Here is a 27,986-nt window from a genome sequence, read left to right as displayed (position 1 = left end):
AAACCCCTCCACTATCAAAAGAAGAAAAAAAATCCACAATTCCACAGGATATGGTGGGGAATAAAAACGGAGACACACAAAAAAAGGAAGAGAAAATTACATTTGGTATCTACACCCTTCTGTCTCGTCAGACCATTCAAACGCAGACAAATTGATCACAACATTACCTGAATGTTTCCTTTTATTGTCTAGCAATAATGGAGATGGCTTCCGGATGACCTTAACTCTCGGCGTGATACATTTATGCATTTCACTCGCGTACAGTAGGGTGTCATGTTGGTGCACAGTGTTCGCACTTGGACGGGGGTGCCATGCTATTATGATATACGCAGTTGTTCTGAACACCTCATCCCATGTTCTCAGTGGATTGCAAGCACTACATAGGAATGAACAGGCCTTCTATTGTTTACTACATGTACCTCTCTCTCTCCAATTTACTCACTCTATCAGATTAAAAGGGGGGGGGGGGGGGGGTGTCATAATGCTGGTGATTACCCGTCACTTTATCTTCGGGCTTTGAGATAATCTGGCACCAGAGGACAGAGGAGTCTTGACACAAGCCTAAGTATGTATTAAAAAAAAAGAAAAAAATCTCTTGAAATATCCAGGCCAAAGAGAGCAGAACTATTCCATATGCCTGCCATATCTGCTTTAATCTACAGTATTGATACAGTGCTTGGGATAAGACATGTGTGTGTCAACCCACACTACAACAGTCACACAACTCTTACAATATTCATATCGGCTTTACCTTGAAGGTATACTAAAGAGTATTGATTCTTTATTATTTCCATTGTGTATGTCAAGCTGCCTTACCATCAGGTAGAGAAATATTTCACGACCTGCATTCCTATCTCATTATCAATCAGTCTTTCTAATTGTCTCTCTAACAGTCTTATTTCTATTCACCCATCTATCTATCCATCCATTTATCTATCTTTTCATCCATTTACTTATCTACCTATCTATCAATCTATCTATCCATTTAAATTCTATTTATATATCTATCTCCCTCATTATCTGTCATTTCACCAGTTACTCTCTCTATACTGTAAAACATGATATATTCGCGGCATGAAATTTTCGCGAATTGGAGCTGACAGCCTTTTTCACGGCATGAAATTTTTCGCGAATTGGAGCTGACAGCCTTTTTCGCGGCATGAAATTTTCGCGAATTGCCACTGGCGTTCAATGCATGTAGTGTAGACAAAAACTTTCGCGTGCATTTTAATTTCTCGAATTTTGGCGCTCGCAAAATTCGTGAAATTAAAATGCACGCGAAAATTTCTCGTTTTACAGTAACTCACTCTCTCTACCCACACACACACACACACACACACAGCACACACACACACACACTGATACTGCTCATCAAAATCTTCTACCATTACTCTGAATGTGAGCATGGAGGCATGAATCCAAGAGGAGCTAAAGACCGGTGTATAGCCTACATTCACGGGGACCTGCTCCATACGAGAGGACACACATGGCACCCCCTTTGTTCCCATTGTCACTCTACTTCCTTCCGCACTGCCACCCGTTAACCACTGTCTCCACACGGTATCAATAGCACTCATGTTCCAGGCTCTGAACAGGGGATGGATGGTATCTTTAAGACGACAATCAGAAAAGGAAAAAAAAAAAGGGGAGGAATAAAGGCACGGTGACCTTGAGAACCCTGGCCCATTGTTGCCTTTTAGCCGCCAAATTAAACAAGCTGAAGAGAAGAGGAGGACTGTAGGAATATGTGAGACATGAGACAAAACCAGACAGTCTGAGACAGGACAGGAGTAGAAATAGAGGGGGGGGGGGGAGTTGGGGGGAAGGAAGAAAGGGAAGAGTGTTTGTGGTACCTGTTTGAGTCTAATGTGAGTTGTGAATATTTTATACTCTTCGTACAAAAAAACTCAATGAACAAATAAATTGAAAATGAATGAATGCATGCACTGCTGAATATACTCAATGAATGCATATTTAATGAATAAATGAGCAAATAGAAAGATTGATGAATCAATAAAAAAAGAAAATAGAATGCATTTAAAGCACTGCCTTAATTCTATTTTTTTTTTAAGACAGAGTCCTAAGCCAGAAATAAGCAATAATACTGTAGCTAAAGATAGGCATAAGATTTCTGTAAACAGGCCATCAACTATTCTCATTTTCTGAAGACAACATACTCAAATACATCTGTGTACACATGTATAAAATAAATACACATGCATACATATCCTGTACATACATACATACATACATACATATAGATTTGTGTTCGTGTGTTTGTGGGTGTGGGTGTGGGTGTGTGGGTGTATGTTCTGAGGTGAAGCAGAGGGGCATTGCATCATATCTGAATGTTTTTCATGATTTCAAAGAAACGAAAAAAGAGCTCGTGGAAAAGCCAAACAAGGATTTGCAATAAAGTCAGTAGGCCCATTACTACCATTCTGGGCAGTCAAGGATCTGGCAATTATATTCCGCTTGATCTGCTGGCGGTTTCTCGCTTCACGGTAATGAAAATGTGACAATTTCATCATTTACAATATCTGCTCATTTCCTCTTCTCGTAGAAAAGGGGGAGGGGGAGCATTTGGAAAGTGTTCAGTCCTCAATGCCAACGATTAGTTGTTAGTACCACACAGTCTCGTCTTCCAGTCTGTTTGATGATATTTCCCCGTATCCTGCAAATTATGGTCATGCCTGTAAACAACTTTCGTTCGTTTACCCACTTGGCCAATGGAGGGGTTGCAACACAATCAATTTGTGGTCATCTTAGTCATGGGAGCTACTGTAAAGCAAGAATTTTTCGTGGTATGAAATTTTTGTGAATTGCTACCAGCATTCAATTCATAGGCCTATAGGTAGACAAGAACCTTCGCATGCATTTCAATCTCACAAATCATGCCTCTTGTAATATTTGCACAATCAAAATGCATGTAAAATCTTCTGGTTTTACAGTGTAATGATGTACCTTTGTCAAACCAGGTATAACAAACTGCTGGAGGGTGTTACATGTATATTGTGGATGCTACAACCGTCACAGGTGAATGCGTATTCTGGATGAGAAAGTGAGAAACAACATGGATTTTAATCCAGTCGGCAAGGAACCAAGTCTATACCCTTGGCACATCCCGATCCATTCGGCACATTCTATGGGGTCAAACTGGTGTCAGTACAGGAGTCTGTCTTGCTGGCGAGAGTGATTCATTTGGAAACAATTAAACCGGCAGATTGTAAAGAGCTATGACCTGGAAACCAGGCTAAGATTGTGGTCTCACTTTCCATGTTCCTGCTCTACCTGACCTTAACATCCATTTGGCTTTAACCTCTAAAGCCTGTTGGTTAGCGGCAGAGTTTACCAAGGCGAAGGTCTAGGCCACGCTAGTCTTCATTCAATGCTGATACTGTAATACTGGTAATGAATTCCCAGCTCGGGAGGAAAGAAGCAGACATATGAGACGACTACCAGTATCACTCTGGGGGAGCATTTCATGAAGCGTTGTGTCAGATATTTCATCTGACAAACTGTTATACGCTACTGAAATCCCTACGTCTGATTGGCTGAGAGCAAATTCGTCTGGAAAAATTTGGCGGACAAAACACCTCACGAAATGCCCCCCAGAACTCTCGAGTTCTGTCCTTGCCTTTGAATTCACACAGCACTCGGAGACCCTATTTCTGATGCATACAATAGAAACTATGATTTGTTTTTTTCTTTTTTTCTTCTTTTTTTTCTTCAAATTTGCCATTTGGGATTTCAGCCCAAGAAAAGAAAAGAAAGAAAAGTGGCTCAAGCAATGCAATCCATCATTTTAAAGATGCAAGTTACTACAATCGGATTGATACAATGTATACTGTATAGGGCTACAGATTTAATAATCAATGAAGGAGTAAATTACAGTGTGCCCCTCCCCCAAACCTTTCAAGTTTCTAGCTGTTCTCGCTCGCAGTTATTCCTTGCTAAAATCGAAACTGACTTTGACAATAATTTCCCATACAGTTGTAAGCCTCACAGCAATTTGCCGTAGTACGGCCGCAGTGCTGATTTCATATCAGGAGCAATTTATACAAAACTGAGGCAATGCGCAGCAAATAACGGGTAACTTAATAATCACAATCAAGGCATCTTTCATAACTAGAAGGCATTAGAGTTTGTTTTGTTTCAAACATCATACATATGTATACTGAGTCGAGAGAGATCTTGTTAAGACTGCCCGAGGCAACGCAAACAACCCTGACAATCATACGGAACACATGCATCAATCAAGGGTATGGTGTTGCAAAAGAAAACAGAAGGAACGAACTGCGGCCCAGAAATGAGAGACCTTCTGAGAAACACCGACCGAACCAGATCTCCACATTTCTTGACCTAGTTTTTTTTTTTCCTCCTCCCCCTCACCAACTCCACTTGCTTAATTCACTCTGCTTGAAAAAATAAAACAACAAAGAAATGGGTCATTTTGGGGTGAAGCCACAGACTTTTTTCCCAGCAATTACGTGGTATGAGCGCCAATTTCTACTACTTAATACCCATTTTCAGTAGAGAGTCTGTTTAATCATCGACATCTTTCCCCGATGTTTATTCTATACCGCCTCATCTACCCATCTATACTGAGCTTTACTTTTTCCTGCCTCATAAAACTCATTTCTTGGCAAGGACAACTTGAGTTTATGAGGATTTGGTATTGTTGCTATGACAATGCATCTGAAACAAATCAAAGGTTTAGAGCAAGTCTACGTGAGCTAGTGTTGGAAGGGTTTATCTTTTTTTTTTTTTTGGCCTAATGTCCCTAAAATGCATAAATATATACCTAACACTTACACTACTTTAGAATGTGTGTATAAATGTTTGTAAGTATGTTTACATATAGGTTTTCATATATAAGGACCTTGAACTGATGAGCTACCCCCCCCCCCCCACACACACACACACAGAGAACAGTAGTATTCTATTTTTAACTGACCAAATTTGTGTGATATTCACTAAAACACGTACTTGGCCAAATAAACAGGATCCTGGTGAGATGAACTGGCTAAAAGTCATATCACGTTATCCATGAATAATATCACACACACCGCAGAGATTTAGGCTTATCGGTAATAACTGAGATAAATCACAATCTCACCCAATATATCCTTTCGTGGTCAGTGAAATTCAATCTTTTTTTATCGCTATGCAAATAAACACGCAGGTAACATCCCACGAACTCAAGAGCTGAAACTAAGGTAAGAAAATATTTTTGTTTCATCAGAAATCTCTTACACATGAATTAACATAAAAAGAATAATCAAATTGCACTTTTAAGTAGGCCTATCTTTCTCTTGAAAACAACTATCCATTTCAGCCTGATTCAAGTTACAGATCTATTTGCACACCTTCAGCTTCCATGGTGCTCCCTGGTTGTCACGACGCTCTTGACACAACCATTATCAGAGTCATCCCGAGCCTGGCACTACCACCCCCTCCTCCTCCTCCTCCTCCATCTTCTTCCTCTCTTTTTTTTTTAATTCAAAGATTAAAGAGATGGTACAGTTTTGGTTTATACAGGGCTGAAGGTTTACAACTTTGTGTGTGTGTGTGTGTGTGTGTGTGTGTGTGTGTGTGTGTGTGTGTGTGTGTGTGTGTGTGTGTGTGTGTGTGTGTGTGTGTGTGTGTGTGTGTGTGTGTGTGTGTTTGTGAGACAATGAAAAACCTTCAATAAAATAAGAAAGAACATGTAATTCTTAGAGGAAATCAGTGTATTTGATGAAAATCGGTATTGAAATGGCTGAGATACCGAAAAAAGCAATCCTAATAAAATGCGGCAGGCCACAACTTTTATGAGGGTCTCTTTGTTTTACCATGTGTTTTTTTTTTATATCTCAATCGATTCAAAACAGATTTTCATCAAATAAACATTCAATTCCTCTTAGAATTGTATGCTCTTTAACATTCCATTGAGTGGCTTCCAAATATCTTGCAAAATATTAAAAGCTAAATCCTTACTTCGACCAAGACTATGCCATTCCTTTAACAACATCACAGAGGCTAATTACCCATACCACATACTGCCACCCCACCCCAATATTTCCTCAACTACACGTATGTTAAACATTCTCCATAAATGGGAAAAATCAAGACTTAGTCCTACATTCTGCTACAATGTATCATAGTTCTTGAGCAGATATAACCCTACTTTATCTTTATCATACTGCAGGACTGGCTGGCATCTACTGTATATAGGCCTACCTCATCAGGGCTGATGCTAACTTTCTTCTCTGGTGGCCCCTTGGGGCCACTTAAATCTTCAAATCTGAAATTTTGGTAGCCTGCAAAAACATGTGTAGTGGCCCAAAATAAAATCAAAAGTACAGTAGCAATCCATTTTGAATCTCAGTTGCCTGATCCGGCCACCAAAAGATAAGTTTGGTGGCCCAACGCCAATCTTTAACGGACCTGGGCCACCGGGCCCCTGCAAATGTCGAGCCGAGATCACAATTACAATACAGCCGCGAGACAAATATATATCCAGTCAACTGTTCACTCAGAGGAGAATCGGTCAGAGTAGCAGAAGCACCACTGTACAGTTTGTCTAAAAAACGAATTACGATCGGATTTCCGCATTGATTACTTTTAATACGAATAAACTGTCTGAATGATATTTCAGGGTCTACAAATATAACATCTTTCTTGCCTATATTTAGCAGAGAAATGTGGATCAATGTATAGCATGTCATGGGTCCGTTTCATCTGAGTTTAGCACTTGGATTCTGTTGGAACTGCATATTAAAGGTCCTGTTTACCTTTGGGAGCAGTGATTAAAAAAATTTTCAAGATATCACATTTGATGCTCATGTGTAGGTCTGTTGTATCACAAAACTTCCTACCATATAAAATTTTTGCAATAAAGCCTAAAATATATAATGTGTGAACACAATGGACAGAACTTAGAGGGAAGGGATTCCTTACATGATCTACGAAGATCCTCATTTCTCTCTAATGCAAATCGAATGGAGTTTTCTGTAAGATGTGGGTAGTAAGTAATGGCTTTATACCCTGAAATTGTACTTGGATGGAGTCACTATTCTTAAAGTTATCGTTGCGGAGGGTCCTGTTGTAATTTTTTGGGGGACATACAGTATAAAGTGGAATGAAGAAAACAGTGCCTGCAGGACGAAAGTTTACAATATCAGTTGTCATCTGTGCCTGTACCCTTTCTTTCCCACATTTTGACAAGGGAACTTTGGAAGGGTTAAAGCTCTCTGACAGCCAGCCACACTCTCGTTGCGATAAAATTAGTGCAGGAAAAAAGAAAAAGTAGGACAGATCCCTAACAAATAGGTACCATCAGGTGATAATATCTCAGAGAATGCATGATATCTAGCCATATGTTCCTCAGGCGGGGTCAAAGTATATATACATATATATATATATATATATATATATATATAGGGGCCCCATATATACATATATATATATATTTATATATATATGTATATATATATATATACATATATGCTTCAAAAGGAAAGAGAAGCATTATCGCATGAAAATAATGTGCTACCAGCATGAGTGGAAACAGCTGTGTTTCAAACTTTGGCACAACCACCCCGATCTTCCCAGCCCTGCGCTGCACGTACCAAATGTCAGGAGATAATAAACAGGACTCGAGTTCCCTTTGACCCGGTTTCTGTCCTCTGGAAGGGTAGAGAAGGCAAACAGAAGGAGTACGTGGAGGTTTATGAACCATCTATATCGTCTAATATCGTCCATTAATGTCTCCTATCTTCTAATATCACGGAGAGAGCATATTCATGGCACGAATTTTCACTCCCGTCCTGTTCTTCCGATTCATCTTACTTTTCCTTTTTCTTCTGGACCACACTGATTTCTCAGAGTTAAACTAGGAGTGATCATGGAAAACGCAATTTTCTGAACAAAAACAAAAAGGGGAAGAAAACAAAAATGATTTCTGGTTCTCGAATCGAGACTACTCCCGGCTGGCTGCTGTGTGCGTGCACGTAGGCTTGCGTGTCAAAGTTCGGCGCACCAACAATGTGGGAAGCTGCGGGAGTCTGAACTAAAAATTACCACACGAGTGATGGGAATGAGAGGGGGAGAGAGAGAAATAAAGCAAAAAAACAAAAACCACAGCAGTGCTCCAAGAATGGAAACCCAGCATGTTTCCACAGCCACCATTCCGTTACGTCCTTCTAGCGGTAAATCTTATTCACATTGCCATTGATTCCCCCCCCCCCCCCTTCATTCTGATGTGTGGGCTCATTCACATTTCTCCATTTCAAACTTGATAAGTGTTACTCTATGTGATGTTTTAAAGTTTGTCTTAAAGTGAACAGGGTAAAATTAAACCAACAAAATGTAACAGATTTCATCGAATGGACCTCAAAGCTTTACCTGTTTTAAGAAATACAGTGATATATTGTAGCAACCACATATTCAAATAAAATTTAGTGATGTTATATGACATCAACTCATGTCTCCCATTGAAGTACATACTATTGTATCCTTCCTTTATATGCATGAAATCCAAACTAAAAATCTTGTGCCCTTCACATCAAACTGTTTTGTTGTAAACTCTGACAGCAAAAAAGAAAACATAAATAACCTCTGGAGGAAACAGGCTTGTATGTGCTACTTCTGACCAACGGCAAGACCAAAAAAAAATTTCAGTAATCAAGCCATGTTTATCTCTCCGATCTATTCATGTTCCTCACACCAATTGTCAACCTGTTCTTTGGCTGTGCTGCGAATGTGATTGCGTACCCAATCGAGCAAAGCAGGAACCTAACAAGGCACAGCAGTTCTAATCTATTAGACACTTTTTTTTCTGGTAGCCTGTATTATAGGCACCATTTCTTTCATACTGCTTCATAATCTGCATATTCAATACAAAAATATTACAGATTAGTCCTTACATGTTTCAATCAGAAGCAAAACATGAGCATTATTTCATACTTAACTCTTTTATGTTCCTGTAACTTTTCCCTTTCTATGGTCAGCCAAGGGCCATGTTCCGCAACTGCCCTGTACTTTATTATGCTTACATTTCTTGATGTCATCACAATTGCCTGCAGTATTGGTCAAGATTGCCCCCATTCCATTCCCCTTCCCTCAACCTATGCATGATTTTCACAAGTTGCTCACCCTCTCTGTTACCTGAAATGAACTGGATATGAACGAAACAAAATCTCTCTGGGTATCTGTCATGTTTTCATGCCCCCTCCCGTGCCAGCATTAAGTTTCAATACGCTCGACGCTGTCGTAACGTCCATCAAACGAGTCTCTCGCACTTTTCTCTTGTATGGAATATTTTTCGAAACTCTTTTCTCTCACTATCATTGTCTCTATCACTACAGTATATTTCTTCCATGTCTCCTACCGTTAGGACCACCTCAGTAATTGAGTCTTGTTCATGCAGCGGCCCTCTCTTGCTCTTCCCTTTAAAGTCAGTTTTCCCCCATAGCCGTTCCTTCTTTTGTCCCATGCCCCAAGCGAGCGAAGTCACCTTCGTTGGGTACGGACTTTGTCTGGTCCACCTGTAGACTATCCTCAATTTGTCCTCATTGGTGGGTTTGGATCTATTTCTTTCCTTTCATTCTTACCAGACAATCATTTCTTCCGTGTATGTTAATACTTGTTCGAGCTATCATTCACACACAAAAGAAGCTGCATACTTGGCCTACATTCTGCTTTTCTTTTATTTGTCTCTGCCACAACGTACATACCTCCATGTATACTTCATGTTGCTTTGCTTTCATACTCTTCTCACGACTTGAGATACGTAGTACATGAGTAACTTGTCCATGTAAACATACATCCTTCTATCACTTGCAGGTTCCCCACTATTCTGACCAGCCCTCATGTTTGATTCCTTTGGATTAAAAAAAAATAATAAAATCCAGCATCAATTCCGCTACCATGTGTCTGTACATCTCCATTCTTTTCCTGTTGCAGTTCCTAAAGTCTTACATTTATGTTCCAGTCGACGATATTAAAGGACAAGTTCACCTTCATAGACATGTGGGTTGAGTGAATGCAGCAATATTAGTATAACACATCAATGAGAGTTAGAGGAAAATCGGACAATCCGTTCAAAAGTTATGAATTTTTGAAGTTTCTGCTCAGTCATGGCTGGATGAGAAGACTACTATAGCTTGTGATGTCATATGAGTACAACTATATGAAGAAAGTATAAAGAAAATTCAAGATATTCTCACTTTTCTCACATAATAAAGAACACTCGACTTCTCTCTTTCAGAAGTCAGGGGGAATAATATTACCCCTAACATAAGTCAGTAACAAGTCGAAGAAATGTGCACTTTATTCAAAAAGTCAAGTTTTGTGAAATTCTCTTTTTATTTTCCTTATATCGTTGTACGCATGTGACATCATACACTGTAGTAGTCCAGCAGTGATTGTACAGATATTTTAAAAATTCATAACTTTTGAACGGATTGTCGGATTTTCCTCAAACTTTCACTGATGTGTTCTACTAATATTGTTGCCTTCACTCAACCCACATGTATATGAAGGTGAACTTGTCCTTTAACGAGAACCTAGAGAAATTGGTACAATACATCCGTTTTCATCATTCGAAAGTGAAAAAAAGTGAAGAGGATTCTCTTCTTCAATCAAGCCTACAAATATTCCTAAAGAGTCAGACACACACACACACACACACACACACACACACACACACACAAATGTGCTCCATCTTACATGCACTTCTCATTTAACACGAACAAATACTTTCCTTTCTTTTAAGCCATTTGCAGTGAATATATGACTGTTACCAGTTATATTAATGTCTTTAACCCACAGGAGAGATTTTTCAATGGAGGTTTTCGTTAAACTTTGTTGTTTTAGGTTGTCCCCTCCCCCCCCCCTTTCCCTACCCCAAGAGCCAACGTGTTTCATATCCCTCATGTCATACTGCTGGGGGGGGGGGGGGGGGGGGGGGGGTGTCTGGGGTCAGGGGTCAGGGGTCAGAATGGTTATGTTCTCATCTCAAAATCACAGAAGATGAAACTGCGACAGAGAGACAGACTGTGGGAGAGAAAGAGAAGAAATGGTAGATGTATATATCCATTCATCCAATTTTCAGCTACTCTCCTACTGGTCACGCAGTGATGCACTAAAAAAGTTTGACGACCTGCTGACCTTTGGGTATGGGGTCACTCCCAACCCGTCCAATCATGTGCCAGTGCTCTTGTGGGTGGGAAGGCTCCCCTAAAAAAACTCTCGATCACGTTTTTTTGTGCAATACCTACCTAATGGGGTGTGAGCTTCCATGGTCTTATCAGCCATTGTGCACTACAGGGCAATAGAGATCTATTCACATCTGACAATTTCATCGTGATTCCAAAAAGTATCTTTTTTCCATTGTTAAAGACCCAAATAAATACCATTTCTTGGTGCTGCTTTTTCAGCCTTGAAAGCAACTGATGATCCAACGTCATTCGGAATTCTTGGTGACAGTCTCTTTGCTCACGTTTCAAAATTTCTGCAGGTACTTCACATTAGCTCGTTAACCGATCGCTTGCAAAAACAAGGTTTACGGTGTAATTGTCTCAAGTAGAATTATCTTAACTTGGTAAGTAAGATGTTAAAAACCAAGACCATCCCCATGCAAGTGATTGACGAGCATTTGTGTCCGACCACACCATTCCATTTGATCTCACACATCATTTTCACCGATTCAGAGAACCGCTTCAATCGACAGTGCGCATGTTTATCTAGAAGCAGAGGGGCACGTGGATATAAGTCGCCATGGGAACACACGGGAGAGAAGAAAAGATGGGATAAGAAGAGAGACCTTGGACTTTGCCTATTGGAGGATAAAGCAAATTCAAACATCCCAGCTAAACTGCCTATTGGAGGATAAAGCAAATTCAAACATCCCAGCTAAACTGCGCTGGTATGCTCACAAAAAGAGCCAAGTTGCTGAACGATTTCAAGGTTCCCTTCACCTTTTTGGCATTGTGGCGTAAGCTTCACGCCAATGCTAATTCCTGAATTTCAGAGTTACTCTTCCTAACTCTATTCCTTACCCTCCGCCACCCCCCCCCCCTCCCCACACACACACACACTTACACTGACACGTTGACTATTCACACTGTAGCTAATTCGTGGATTTAAGAATCGTATGTTCTTAAAGCCGACCCTTCACCCCCACCCGATACCACTTCTTGCTGTGGTTGTGCCTCTCCGCTATGATATTCATGTGCTCGCTGTGGGGAGGGGCTCCGGGACAATTCTGCTGGGGAAACAAAAACGACACGCCACTATGACACGATTTGACCTCATCCCAACACAGATGACTGGTGTCATCAACCATCGGCCCATTCATTTTGTCTCATCAATGCGATGAAAGACTCTCTTTGTCTCTGTCTTCACGCACTACCTGTAGACCCTGAAATGATTCAAGCTGATACGGGGGAGCCAACGCGCCCGGCATACAGGAGACAGAAAAGGCATACATTGAGAGAGAGAAGAACTTCATGGTTCACTGTCGAGTTGGCTTAAAAATGCCGGCAGCACAATGAAATGCTCCCCTCGTTCAAAGTTCACAGACAGCCGGTCGACTCGTCCGCACCCACCTCCATATACATTTTGAATATAATGTACATGTACATATACAGCTGCTGCTCCTACACTTACCCCCAAAGTAAGTAATACTGTGCACAGAAATACACAGGGGCCACGCTTCAGAGTTGATATTCCCTCTCTATTCCCTTACACCCCCCCCCCCTTTATCTCAGGGCTGACGTATCAATATGGGTCAAGTCTTCAAGGAGATAAAAAGGGAGTTAATACTGAGAGGAGATACATAAGTCCCATCCATGTTTCACAATGAACCCCTCCAGCTCCCCCCCCCCCCAACTCTTTTTTTTTTCTAACAGAAGGGAAGCCATGGAATGAATGAAAAAGGAGATGGTTATCAATCAGCCCTTGTAAGCCGCGTATGAGCCGGCGTCGCACCTGATCTACTTTCTCATGAGCCTTGTAGTGTGCTCGACTCAGGTGGTGCCCACAAAAGAGAGGGAAATGGAGCTACCGGCATGCAGACCATTGGTATAGGTGCCTGCGAGAGATCCAGCAGTCCCAGCCCATCTTCGGACTGATCACATAGGCCTAAACGTATCTGTGCATTTGCTGCTTTTTATCGCCAAATATTGTAGTCCTGGTACCAAATTCACAAAAGAGGCCAAGTGTATCCATGGTTTCTCTCATCCTGCAATATCTCTCCCCTCTCCTCCCCTCCCCCCAAAATTAAAGCTTCTTCAAAACTCTCTCATGAGAAACCTAAATACTAATGATAATTTCTTTTTCAATGGTCAGTACCCTTATGCGCTTATTTCTTCCTACCTATATCACGTACCGCAATGTCCAGAATAGCCTTGGACGCTATCACTATTCTCTGGATACTGTGCCCAGGAGAAAGTGGGTTAGCCACAGCAGAAATTGGGGCGCCCTGATCTGGTAGACGGCCGGCCGGCCGGCCGCTTTTGCCCCAAGTGGTCAGCCTAGCTGGACACTGCCCAGTGGGCAATATCACAGGACTGGTCATCTGTGAAGTGAGGCTGGCAGCCAGTTGGTATTATATGCAGACTGTAGGGCCTATATAAAGATACAGCTGTATACATATCCTCTATTCTATGGAGAGGGGTTCGCTTCTTCATTCCCCCCCCCCCCCCCATTTTTTTCAGAAGATATACTGAGGGGTTTTAAACTAAAGTATGTCAAGGAACATGTTAATATTAATCACATTTCTGAGCTGTTTCTCCGTGGCTGCATTATCAACATTACAACATCGCAAACATAGTGGATTATCACTCCAATGTGCTATTTTCGATGTGCCTAGATACGTAAGATGTACGTTATGTGCACAGATACGTAAGATGTACGTTATGTGCACATACCATTGGTGGAAGTGTACCCCGTGCCACACAAGGCTCCACCCACTCAAGCCTGATTCACAGGTCTATGAACTGTTCAGCCTAGGACCATACACGCCATCCAGGATCAAAATTATCTGGAGTGACATACATATTACACCACAAATGGCCAAATTAATATGTTTCAAGTTTGCTTCTGATGTGATATGAGTTACTCAGTAACTGGAGACATGATTCTGAGCATGTAGACGAGTTCTTTTGCCAATTTGAAGGGCTCACTGCTGTGCCTACAATGATGACGACATTTTTAATGCAAAAAAAAGGCTATAAGACAGATACAGGTCCTCATATTCTATAGAGATATGCCCATAGAGATACGTTCCCTGCATCATTCCTCTAATAACCGTGACACAATCCTCATAAAATTGTACAATATGTCCATTTTATAACGAAGCGATATGAGCGTATAAATAGATGAGGCTACTTGTTGCATGTGTGTATGTCCTTTTCCTGTTTGTATTGTGTTGCTTCATGTTGTAGTTTCATTGTTTTTGTTTTTTGAGTTGGAACAGTGATAAAAGGGAACTTTATACACTTTATTGATATGAACACTGCTTTAAAATGAGGCTGTTGCTTGTCACGGTGGCATGGGGGCTCACTCTACTACCTTGTCCAATCTTCTATGACCAATCGGAACAACAAGCCTGAGACACTATTTCAGAAGCCACGCTCAGTACGGACTTCCCTTTCACAATCCCACACTTTCCTATATTTTCCATCCTTTTTTCCCCCCTCGGTCCAGAGACGGTCTAGATACATCTAAATTTATCGCTCTGAAGGTCAAAGGTGTGACCACGTAGTCTTGCATAAAGCCTCGCACAAAATGTATCTTTTTTTCAAGAGGCTGGGAATACGGGAACTACCTTACACATCCACATTAGTGTTCAAAAACTTTCTAAAAAGCATGTGCCTCTGCAAAGTTATTGGAATTTCTGTTTGATTTTCTTTGAACACTTGAGACAATGTATTGAGTTTGCATACCCTACATCTAGTCAATTTTGCTGAAAAACATATGACAGAATTTTCATAGGCAATAATTGCCGTCTTGGGGAGAAATACATCTTATTACAGAGAGGGTGATTTTCTACAGAAAACTTGTTATCTTGGGTATAGTAAACTTACACTGCAGTGCATTGGACGTTGGTCAGTATCAGACATACTTTTGCTTCAGAACGGAACTATTTTCAAGTCTTATGTTTATTTTCCACTTCCTATACAAAAATATGAAATCACTTTGATTTGACTATACGGCCTACTAGCAAAATCTCCACAAATCGAACAACAATATGACGGAATGAAGTGGGTGTACAGGACAGTACTAGGTCTTCCACATCATTTGATATCTCACAATGCTAAATTACACACATGATAATACTTTCATCTCAAAAGTTCCGAGTTTTGTATGATGACTTTGAAAATAAGTCTTTTTGGTTTGCAAAATTTAGCAAAATATCTGATACAAAGAGGCTGTAGTAAGATAGAAAACAGAGTGGGGGCTAATGCATTTTTTTTTAATGTGGGTGAATCAAGTGTATGTGTGTCTTATTTTTTTCTCCAGCGAACAAATCAAGGCTCTAAAGAAGAAATGGCATAATATGAATCATGAACCGTTTATTGACATCTGTTTTCCTGAACCAGGCCCAGTTTGTTGATGAACAAAAACATCCATGGTCTCAGAGTGTCACCCCCTCATATTCTTTGTGTCCTCCTATTCAGCACAATGGCTATTGCCCACTGGCACATTACCAAACGGTCCAAAAATATGACTGTATTCATTGAAACGAGGCAAAACATGCCGGTACGCGCGCTCTCTCCGACTTACATTCCGCATCGAAGCAGACGCTGACAATGCACGCCTTTCAGGTATGCTTTCCTCTACGCCCACGTACGACTGCTTTCAGATCCGTTGCGCTGAAAAGTTCCCAAAGCTTTGGGAATGCTCGGCCGTTTGCTGAATCTATAGGCTCTTTTCAAGTCTTCCATTCATGAAGTGCTCGCCATAAATGATTAAAGCAGTTTACCAAGGAACACAGAAACGAGTCGCTACAAGAGGTGAATAGTTCTCTTCTCCCTGCTTGTGTACATATTTCTGACTTGGCAAATTTGTACCTTTGGATACCTGAACTGCCCACATTTCCAATTCACTATAACCATATCTTTTGCAACAGCAAGTTCTTTGCTGCACCCTCCTACATTAGTTTTTGCGATTGAATTTGGTCGGGGACATGAACTTTCTCTTCCTTCTTCCCCGAGATCCCCCTGCCTTGTTCCTCATGACGCACCTTATTATGTTCACTAATTCTGATCTATCTTTACATCTTTCCACCTGTCTCGACCTTCTTCACAGAGGTCTTCCTTGTTTTCTTTGAGGCTGAGTTTCTCAACTTTCCCATGTTTGGAACGCGTTTTGAATACCCACTATTCAAAAGGCGTTTGCAAATGCCTTTCAAATCATGTTTCTTGAGTTCTTATGTTTATCAACTCTGTCGTGAGTTGTTGATTGGGAGGCCTTGTCACTGCGCAGCTCCACTGCGCAGCTCAACTGCGCAGTTGAGTTTGATCGGAGGAGCGGAGATGTGTAGTTGGCAGTGGTTAGTGTGGGCAGGTCGGAGCTAAAAAAAACACATTTCAGAAGAACTCTGCGTTTATCAACTCTACAGAAACTGTTTCTGGCTCAAAGGCGATCATACTTTTTTCTTGCTTGTTTCTAACCCCATTATCAAAACAGCTTTGCACTTATAAACTGCACAAAACTCTCTCTAAGTTGTTTGGAAACCTTAATTCTGCACCAGAATTGAGTTGATAAACGCACCCTCACAAGGAGTCACATACCTCACTCATGTTCATTACCTCAAATCTCTATATGCCTTTCTGTCTGTCTGTCTGTGGACCTGTATCTCTGTCTGTGGAGGACTTCCTACCTACTCTGTATCTTACTCTCTTTTCCACCTCCACTCCAATTCTGTCTGCCTCTCCTTCCATCTGTCTGTCCATCTTTCTTTCTCTTGCATTCTGCGTTTTTGTCTCGTCATGTATTTTGTTCTCTTTCACCACCAGCACAAGTCTATCTCTATCAATCTACATACAATATATATCTGTCTGCCACTATATAATTATCAATCTATCTCTCTCTCTCTACATATATATCTTTATATATTAATATGTATGTATGTATGTATGTATGTATCTATTTATCTATCTATCTATATATATATATCTACATATATCTCTATCTATCTATCTATCTATATATATCTCTACATATATCTTTATCTATCTATCTATCTATCTATCTATCTATCTATCTATCTATCTATCTATCTCTCTTTCGTCAAGTAGGCCTACATGTACCTGTTTCAATCCGTTCTAGTTCCTTTTTGACAAGAGTCTCTCTCACCGTCTCTAGTCTCTCTCTCTCCCCCTCTCTCGCTCTCGCACACAGAATGAGTGCTATGTGACAGGTCAGGGGGTGAATGTTACTTGGCGTTTTGCTCTTCAAGTCGTCTCTCACACGAGGGCAGCAGTCTCGTGTTCACAGACCCAATTCCAATCCGCTTAATGTAGAAGGGAAAACAATGCGCAAAACGAAAGCCACAAGGACAAAAGTCCAATTTTTGCGAGTTTGGTGCGATGCAGACGCGGGAAAATACTACGCTCGGCTTCGGCATAAGTTCGCGCTAAATGGGATATGTTAATCGCTGCCGCAGAGCACTGCTTTACATGATCATGAATAAAGATGAAAGCGGTCGTGGATAACAGACTAGGGCAGGCAAGCGCTGGGGTCTGTGGGTGGCAAGTGTTGGGTTCGCACAGCCCATATTGCAAAGTCTGCATGGCTACGGGAACGCATGGTGCAGAGCGCTGTGCAGTGCTGCTATCAGTGAAAAGATGGCCGCGAATTTTTCTTCCCCAACAACAGCCTGCCCGTATATCTAGCGCGGCAAACTTTGCACCACAAACCTTCGCAGTGGTATATGCAAATACGTTGCACGTCGCACATTCAAGCAGTGGCAAAGCGGCAGATTTTTCCATTTTCAAGAAACCCCGCTCTATTTTCAAAAAAAGAAGAAGAATAGACTCAAATTACTTGCATACTAAACCATCAAACTACTGACGAAAATACAAGTGCTCGCTATTGAAGGATAGCTTCATCTAACGGTTTAATGCACGCTAAATTTTGTAACTTACTTCATATCTATTTCTGAGCTATTGTTCATGGCTAATCTGTCCACCAAGAATTTTGTACCAAATACCACATTGGTAAATATGAAATTTCTTGTGCAGAAGTTCAAAAAAGAAAAGAAAAGAAAATTAAGTTCTTGATTGCACTCTTAAGCACACTTGACATATCCCTTTAAAATCCGGTTCGCGCCAGTTTTTGCAAGGGCCAGCCCCTCCCTCCCCCCCCCCCCCCTTCACCATAATGGAAGGTGCACAGGGAACTTTACTCTCATCTCTCTAGACTCTATTTTCCCCCTCCTCCTAAAAAGCAAATGCTTCTATGTGTGAATGCTCCACAGGTTTCCCTACAGCCTGGCGGTGATAAAAGTTACCTCTTTTTCATTTCCTTGCAGTAAATGCCCACATGACAACGTCGCAAAAACATCTTCATTAAAGTATCTCAGCTGCCATCTTCCTTCGCATATGTTTTTTTCTTTTTTTTGTCTTCTTCTTCCAGATCCCTTCACCACGACGCGGCCCTCTCCTTGGCTTTTTTATGAAGTATGTTCATCGATAACATTTCATATCTGGCGTATGAGAACAGTTTACTGCAAAGATTATAAACAGGATGATTAAAGTTATGAGTACCCTCTTCTTTCAAATGTGGCCTTCTCGCCCATAGATCATAGATTCCATATCAAACCCATGTACACTACCTGCCACAAATGAAAAGTTTTGTTTGTGTGTTTGTTTTTTTCCCCCATGACGTAACTATGAAATCAAATGGCATGATTTGCAGATCAAAATATGATAGGCCTTCTTCGAGAAGGTGACATTGTATGGGATGTCTGGTATCTGTACATAACCTAAGGAAAATTTCATGTTGACATTATTTATAGGGACAGTGTTAAAAAAAAGGGCCTTAGACCTCCCAACCATTTCTGACTGAAAAATAGGGAAGATTTGGCTCAAAAGTAGGAAAGAAAGAGCAGTTCCCATGGGAGTGTGTAGTAGCATCATCAATGAAAATGGGAAACTCCTTTAGAAATCTTTTGAAACGAGAGCTTGGAATAGTCGAAATTCAGATTCTTTCCTCCAAATTCAGAATAGGTTTGAGGCCTCATCAGTTCTCCCACACTTAGTGTAAACTTCATGGTTCTGGATTCCAGATGACTCTAAGATGAAAAAACATGTTAGCGTCTTCAATCACTGATGTATCATACTGTCACTGGTGGTCAACTGATACATAAATGAGAGGGCATAAACACGATCATTTACTTTAAAATAGCCATGCATGCTATCCAATATCATATCGAAAGTAACATTATCCTCCTCCTCCCCCCCCCCCCTCCCCCCACCTCACCATTCAATGAAAAAATAAAATGCATAATTAATATATATATTCTGGCAGATCAGACTTGTTTTATTTTTGGCTCATCAGGGATCAATGGACCTCCAGGAATTGGTACAAATGCGGGGGAAGGTGTGATGTCAGAAATGAATGTGTAATGACGGACAGAGCTTTGCATGGCTCACGTCAAAAATATGAAGGTGACAAGGGTTTTTTGTTTTTTTTTGCAGGTCATGACAACTTACTTGGGCAGACGTATAAGCTTAGCATGTAGCCTCGGCGTTATCTCTGCTACATACAGTTAAATAAGCCGGTATGATCTACTAAGACGAGACATGCAGCTATTTTCTAGGGCACATGTTGCTATTTCAGACATCTGCCCCGGGGCTCACAAACTGCTCTTTTTCTTTCGTTTTTTTCTTTCAATTTCATAACATACAAAAGTGTGAATTTAATTTGTTTTTGGCACACTGTTCTCCATCACCCCTCCCTCCCTCCCACCCCCCTCCCTCCCACCCCCTCCCTCCCTTGACAGAAATGGAAGGTAAGGTATAATAATGTGTCATTATTCATCTAAACAGGATTCATTCTCTGCCACATGAGAGAATGATGGCCGCAGCAATAAATTCCACGTTTCTGATCTTGTCCCAGATTTATTCCTCCATTCCAATTTCAAACACGACATACAAAGCCTCTAAACTTATCTTCTCTTTATTAGGGCTTATCCATAATTTCCAGTCGTCTTAATGACTCAAATGTTCCCTTAACCATTTGCCACAATCAGCAAGACAAATTATTGTCAGAGTAGATCATCGTCTCTCTCTCTCCTCCCCCTGAAAAAGTGACATCCCAAACGTCAAGCCAGGCAGTTTTAGAACAGAGAAGAACAAGACTATACGTATGTCTGTTTGTCTCGTATATATAAGTTTTTATATATCAATTAACAATACAACATTACCTGCCAATGACAATAACATCATATACCACACACAATTGCCTGGTGGAAAAATATTCTAAAGCAAAATCAATTCTAGTGGGATGGACATTCTTTTTCTTTCCTTCTTCTTCTTCTTTTAAAATTGGCCTAGAACTGGGTGGGAATAGATAGACAAATGATCGAACAAATAGATAAATTATATCAAACTTGTTGCGGATCTGACCAAAAACTATGTGATCCTAGATTCCTGCAGTGGAAAGAAACTAAAAGTGAACTTGATTTAGTTCAGCCTTACGGTCAAAATCACACTTCCTCTAAAATGTCCTTGTACAGCTGTACTTTTAGTGATTTCCAGCATTCCCTCCCCCCCCCCCCCCATTCTGCCCATGTATTCTAGAGTTTTCAGCAAAACAAAAGAAATAGCGTGGCCTGTTTCTGGTGTTCCTGGCATAATTCAGAGAAAAATCTCAGGGTCATATTCATGGTCTCCTGTATCTCACATAAGAGCAACACGTACTACATCATTATTAATCTCTTGTGGATAAAAGCATACTGTATATAATTATGTACTCTGTATCTTTTTCAAACTTGATCTTTGTTACTAACTTCGTTAAGGATTTTCACTTCTTTAGCAGTTGAGGTAAAACCCACGTGCCCTGTCAGCTTCTTACGATGTGCCGACAAAAAAATACTTCGTGAAAAAACACTGACTTTTGGCACTGCATCTCCTGAAATTCCTGAAGCTTCATAAATGTATACAAAATACTCAACTTTATTGCTACCCTGCGAAAAAAAACGCTTCTGATGGAAGTATACTAGGTATGTGCAGAATCATATAGATGTCATGTTTAGTTTTGTTTGGGTCTGCCTCAAGTCTTTTTTTCCCCCCACCAGATGCATGTCGTATATACTTTATATAGAACTTAGCATCTGCCCGGATAAGCGGAACATATGTCTACGCCAGACGGCAGACCGAGCTGCACAGTACATTTCACGTTATACTCGACATGAATGTCTTTTTCAACTTCTCAACATCCTGCTTCAAACGAGCGCACATGAGCTTGGATTTTGTTTTCTTTTTCGGCCAGGCTGCTGCATGCGGGGAGTGAGCTGGAGATATGTGCTGGCTGGCATCAAAACATAAATGCTGAAAAAGATGTTTGCCCTCGCCATATCTAATTTCAATGTTTTGGGCCGGCTCGAGTCTGTTTACGAAGGCTGCAATGACTGGGAAGGCTACGTAGCAGCTCGCCAAGCAACCAGGGTCCGACACGAAAGGAAAAGAAGAAAACAGAGGGAGTCCTAGGCACCAGAAACGAACTCAGGAATGACTCTGTGAAGTGAACTTAAGGAACGACTTTGTGAAGCGACGACAGGAGTTCTGCGCCAAATGTTTTACACTTACACAAGGGAAGTTTTCTGCATGCGCAGGAACCCAGTAACTGGCAAGATCATCTCCGGTTTTAATGAAATAAACTTCACCCAGAGAAAACCATTTTTCCCCCCTTTCGATGAAGTAAGGCTATCCAGGACAGGAAGTAAGAACTATGAACATATGAAGCACATTTGAGCATGACACGGCGATAAAAATAGCACCAAAAATTGACCAACCAACTTCCAAAGTCACCATATTTGCCATGATGAAAATCACGACTGCTAAATTTGGATCCTTTACTGACACACACATAAGTATATCTATAGGCCTACATGTAGATAATGTTAATCCTTGTCTTTACTCCCACATGACAGTCTTAGCTATCCCAGGTAGTTTAATGTTTGAATCAATATAAAATCCCTATTTCTGTGAGTGATATTTTCAGAGCATATGGAGGGCTCTAAACACTCAGGGTTATGACCTTTGAACCCAGTCAGACAGTTTAAAACAAGTTGCAGTCAGGCATTTGTTGCTTTATTTTCCAAGATATCCAAATAGGCAATTAGTGTCATTCACACAGATTCCTAGGTTTCACCAACACACTTCCAATCTAACACTGGTATGTGAGGCACTACGCGTACGAATGATGCACCAGGATTTCGTAATCCTTCGATAGTATAAAGTGAGACTACAATATGTAAGTGGGGGAGTATGTTACTTCTAAAAATTACAAAAAAAAAAAAACACCAAACAAACAAATAAACATACACAGCACTGCAGGGTAGTCGTCGTGTTCAGCGCACCCGTGAGAAAACTGAATCTTCAGTACGGCTCTTTAAGGCTCATTAAATTGTATTTATATGAGTAAAATAGTCACTTGTAAGCTATGAGTTTCAGAAACTATACTAAGCTAAACACTGTTCACTGCTGTAATCCTTTAGACACACAGATATGTATCACATAATCACGGTAAATAGTCATTTCTGGTTGTCTGTATATGAACGTCGTTTACATATAGCATTTTGCAGTAGTCTTTGTTTCTTTGTTAAGCCCCTTATCAATCTTTTTAAGCTTTCCCACATAGCATTTTCCATTTCAAACTATATTTCTTTTCTGGAGGCAAAAAAAAAAAACAATTCTCATGCTATGCTATCATGCAAGCCTGGAACATATTTTTGCAATATTATCAATGGTGACATATCAACCCAAAAATCTGCATAATTGCGTTTCTGTCAAGTATGCTAAGCATGAAATCATATGGTGGTACATTGGCTGATGACGCCATAAATTCATTAACCACTCCACTGATAATGCTTCCTTCAATCTTTCTCTATATCATATGTCATATTTATGTTTATATATAATCACAATTCAATAAAATTGTGAATTATTCCACACAACACTGACAATTTTATTTCTGTCTTTCAAGTGTTTCTCACTCCTCAACTGAATTCTGTTACTATCACTGGCAAATACACAAAAGTCCGAGGCTTCTTGGATTTTTTTTTTCTTCCTCTATATAGTGCGATCCTTTGAGCTCTATATTTGAAAATACTCATCAGTTTTATGAGCAGTTTTAGTTAGTAGTCTTACACTTTGCATCCTCTCTCTTTCTCTTTTATTATCCCTCCCTATCTCTCTCTCTCTCTCTTTTCCAAGATGATGGGAATATCTCAAAAGAATTGCGTGTGGGATGGAGCCAGAAGTTAAATTCTCTAGGTTAAAACTCGAGATGTGACTACCTCTGTAATTAGCTTGTGGGACAAGTACACAGAGCGACAGCTACTTTGCTCCACTCAACAGCAAAAAGACACATTTTTTTTTCCCGCCATTACAAGTCACAATCCACAATCCTCAGGGATTGGGACTATATGCTCGACATCTTTTCACTTCATTTAGACTACAGCAATCCTTCCGTTCTCCGGCAAGCTGCCCTCGTAGGGTTAAGCTTTGAAGAATGTCAATTTTCTCCACAAAAAAATACTGACTTTCGCAGAGTCTCCCCAAATTCACCACGTGCGTGGCGCAGAATGGCTGGCAGCTGTCACAAAGAAGCCTGACAATTTTTTCTTTTTTTTCTTCTCTAACGAACCCTTTTAAGAGAAGGCATGGCGTCTTGCTCTTCCCGCCAAATGAAACTTTTTCGGTAGGGAATGGGTTGAACAATTGCATTGACCACTGGTTTTTACCTTTCACATTTCTTCTCCAATTTTTATTCGTTTTTGGTTTCATGTATACTTACACACAAGACGCATCTTGTCCACTGCAAACTTGCCGTGAGGGTTTCTCTCTCCCTTGCCCGACATGTGAAAACACTGGTCCACCGAACCACGTCGCTCGACGAAAGCCAACCTTGCCGCTTATAATTCCAACAGCATACATGTACGACACGGTCTTATCCAGGTTAAGAACTTCCCAACACACGCACACACAGGGACGTAGAGCCTTGTGGATGGCCGCCGAGATTGGGTGAGTGAAATAGAGGGGGGCTTGTGAACAGCACACTGGCTGTGCGCGGCCTGCCAGCCGACGATCCGATAGCGGGAGCAAAAAGGCAAGACTACTAAAAGTGCGAGGGGGAGAGACAAGAGCGAGAAGGACAGAAGAAAGGGCGCAAATAGCATGGAGGTGGTACAGCTCCTCCACAGCGGGGAAATTCCTCAGTGTTCACATGGATTCCGGGGTCCTGAGAGTAAGAAGAAGGGCTTTGGCTAGGTCTGAATTCATGTCTGCCGCTTTACAGTCCCATGCCAGTAGCGAGCGGGTTTCCTCGCACACCGTGCATCCATCAACGGCCCTCACCACACACACACAGCCCCCGACACATGTAGGGAGGGAATGAATGAACGAGAGTATAGCAGACGAGGGGGAGAGCCAAAACGCCGGAGAGACAAGCACGAGGACTCGAGACACAAGACGAGCTAGCGCGAGAGAGGGAGAGAAGGGCACATCTCACCAAAAAAAAAAAAGAAACTGCCGACCGGCATGGTCTGCATTTAGAATCCGAAGGGGTACACTGCTGTGAGCGAGTGCCGTAGTTTTCCCATAGAGAAGAAGACCCGACAAGAGTCCCTTTGCAGCCGTCTCCACTCTGAATGAAAAACTCTCACGCAATATGCTTGCGTACGAGCGAGCAAAGGCACATGGACCGGCGATATGGCGCATACCACTCTGTCATACTAACAGCTCACTCCCTGGATATGGGACTTTTTTTTCCCCCCTTGTCTCTCTCTGCTTGCTTATCCTATGTCTGCCTTGCTGTGTATGCCACACAGTGAAAAGGGCGAGAGAGGGAGAGACACACGGAGAGAGAGCAAAAGAGAGTGAGAGACAAATATACTGCACATGTGTTACATTCATCAATATAAGCCGCGCTCACAGTGTGCTCATACATGTGTGTCATACTAGCCTACGTTCTGTGTGTGTGTGTGTGTGTGTGTGTGTGTGGTGTGTAAGCAGCACCAGGAAAAAAAAAAAAGAGAAAGAGAGGGAGACAGACATAGAGCGAGAGAGACAGCGAGAGACAATTTCTATCAATATATCCTCACATAGGCTCACATGCAAGAAAAGGCTGTGTGTATGTGTCTGTGTGTGTGCTTTCACACATACGACATTAGGCACTCTGTGCGTGTGTGTGTGTGTGTATGAGTGTGTATGAGTGTGTGTATCACCATGTGCATGTGTGCTGGTCATGTGTGTGTGTGTCAGTACTGGAGAGTATGCCATACACAGCACACATCCCATAAGATCAGTGAACGTTGAAGAGGAATGCCCTTTGAGTTTGCGCCTGACCTCAGGCAGGCTGCAAAAGAGATTCATGCCTAGTCTCTAAAATCAGACCTTTGTTTGTAATTAGAACCCCCTGCATCATATTTCACAGCTACCCTCACCCCCCCCCCCCAAAAAAAAAAAAGCACCTTGAATTTATGAAACATAATACCTTTTATGAGATCTTTATCTATTTTGTTGTTTTGTTTTGGGGGGGGGGGGTATCACATATATAATCATTTTACAACAGGGTACCTTGATATTTCAGACACACCTGAAATATTACGCAGTTGCCATAGCAGTGGCAGGGTAAAGTATCAATTATCTCCGGAATTAGGGGATTATCTGAGCTATTAAAAAAACCTTAATGTTGACTCAAGACACCAGCCAGTTTCACTGAACTTGCGTCGTTACCATCTGCAACCTGTGTGCTTGTAGCACCAGTTCTTGTTTGAAAGAAGGTAGTCATGGAAAAAAAAAAAAACTTCACCTCAAAAGCCATTACTGTCTGAACACTGTTATAATTATGTAATTCTGGCACATCTACTTGATTCCTATTTTCACTGTTATCAAATTTTTTGGACCCAAAACCACAACCTCTCACTAAGCCCTTTTGCTTTTCATACAACGTCAGGTCAAGACTGTCTCGCAAATTTCATATGCCAACATGACTCGACAGAGCTTGGCTTGCTCGAGTAAATGGCTCGAGTGAGATTTCACAAGAAAAAAAAAAAAAATTATAATTTTGTATGCGTTTACTGTCATCGAATGTGCAGAATTATGTCATGTGTAATGTACGGTGCCCATTGTCTGGTGTGAGCCATGATGTGTGCACATCAATTTGGATTGCACAGTGCAAATTTAAGAACCTGTCAGTATGGATTTTAAGCTACTGTAAAACGAGGAATCTTCACGTGCATTTTAATTTTGCAAATTTCGCAAGAGCTAAGATTCGTGAAATTAAAATGCGTATAAAGTTCTCGTCCACACTATAGGGCCTATGCATTGAATGTTTAGAGGCAACTCACAAAAATTTCAGGCTGCGAAAAAGGCCATCGGCTCCAATTTGCAAAAATTTCATGCTGCGAAAATATTGTGTTTTACAGTATTCAAACAGCACAAACATTTAATCGCTCAAAAATAGAGCAATTACACTATCTATTAAAATCTTCAAGCTGTACATGCAGTTTCATAATACATAGGACTTGTACATACAGCATTTGACATGGGTTCAATAGACTATTTCAAGAGATAATTTACATTTTCCTAGCCATAAGACCAAGTGTATTTTCCACAGCTAAAGTGATTCCACTCATGCCACTGAGTCTGGTTTCAAAGTGACACGTACTTTCAATTGATTCCAACAATATTCAACAGATAGCACATCTCATTGGCAAACCATCTGATTTTGTGTAACAAATATTTTTCTGTTTTAAAAACAAATGCAAAAGTAAAAACAACATCTACTAAATAAACAAACAAACAAACGAATCTACAGACCCTGGGAAATCAACCTAAAGTATGCAGTATGATTTCGGTACAAGGTCTATCCATAAGCATTGGGACACACAGGACATACTGGTCAACAGTACGAATAGGTGATCTGTTTTCACGGAGGAGAGCCTGAAATTGTGGAGTTCTATATTCTGAACAACATAGGCCTACACCATCACCCAGTCAAGATAGATTAAAAGTGTGCTCCAACTGGTCAAAAGAAGCATCCCTGTCTGACTGATGTATGGATCATACTGTCAAAGCGGAAATTTTCTTGGGGTGAAAATTGCTGTGCATTTTGTGCAACACAAAACGTCCGCAAAAATGAGTGTGCAAACCTACTGCTCATTCAAGTTGATGAAGTTGCACTATTTTACTGCTTATTCAAGTTGATGAGGTTTGCCTTCAGCTGCAATAAGAACTTCCTGCTAGTCATAGGCGTATGAGATAAACTGTAAAACACGATATTTTCACGGCATGAAATTTTCGCAAATTGGAGCCAACGGCCTTTCTTGCAACATTAAATTTTTGCGAGTTGCAACTCCACAACATTCAATGCATATAGTCTAAACAAGAACTTTGCGTGCATTTTAATTACGCGAATCTTGGCTCTCGCAAAATTCAAACGCACACGAACATTCCTTGTTTTAGAGTAGTTCAATATCTTTGCTTTCAAAGTAGATATATTGTAGGGGTATAACTGCTATATTATTTATTGCTGATACAATATATTTAAGGGAGACATCCCCATTTACCCTGTGTATGCATTTCATGGATGATTGAATACTGTGTTGGGAGAAGAGATTCTAGAGAAACATGCACACTAATGGTATCTGGAAATGTTCTCGTCCACGCGCGATGCTGTTACCAACAGACTGTTCAACGTGGGGCTACAAAATTGGGACTACCCATAGATAGGCTGATGCAGTTTGGTAGGGAGACTAGACT

At 40.9% G+C, this 27,986-nt stretch overlaps 1 protein-coding gene across 1 annotated transcript in view; it reads right to left on the bottom strand.

Moving 5' to 3' along the window:
- LOC139739192 (uncharacterized) overlaps positions 1-25,113 on the bottom strand; it is a 76,776-nt gene extending 51,663 nt beyond the window's left edge. Inside the window, exon 1 of the mRNA XM_071649808.1 lies at positions 24,019-25,113. Coding sequence (XP_071505909.1) covers positions 24,019-24,082 — 64 coding nt within the window. The 5' untranslated portion in view covers positions 24,083-25,113. The remainder of the gene's footprint in view (positions 1-24,018) is intronic.
- Between the last annotated feature and the right edge of the window lie 2,873 nt (positions 25,114-27,986).

The sequence above is a fragment of the Diadema antillarum genome, unplaced genomic scaffold, assembly GCF_040938485.1.
Source record: "Diadema antillarum isolate AM-2024a unplaced genomic scaffold, OU_Dant_1.0 seq00000787_RagTag, whole genome shotgun sequence".
NCBI lineage: Eukaryota > Metazoa > Echinodermata > Echinoidea > Diadematoida > Diadematidae > Diadema > Diadema antillarum.
Note: the sequence above shows the minus strand (reverse complement) of the source record. Positions and strands in the feature narration are given on the sequence as shown.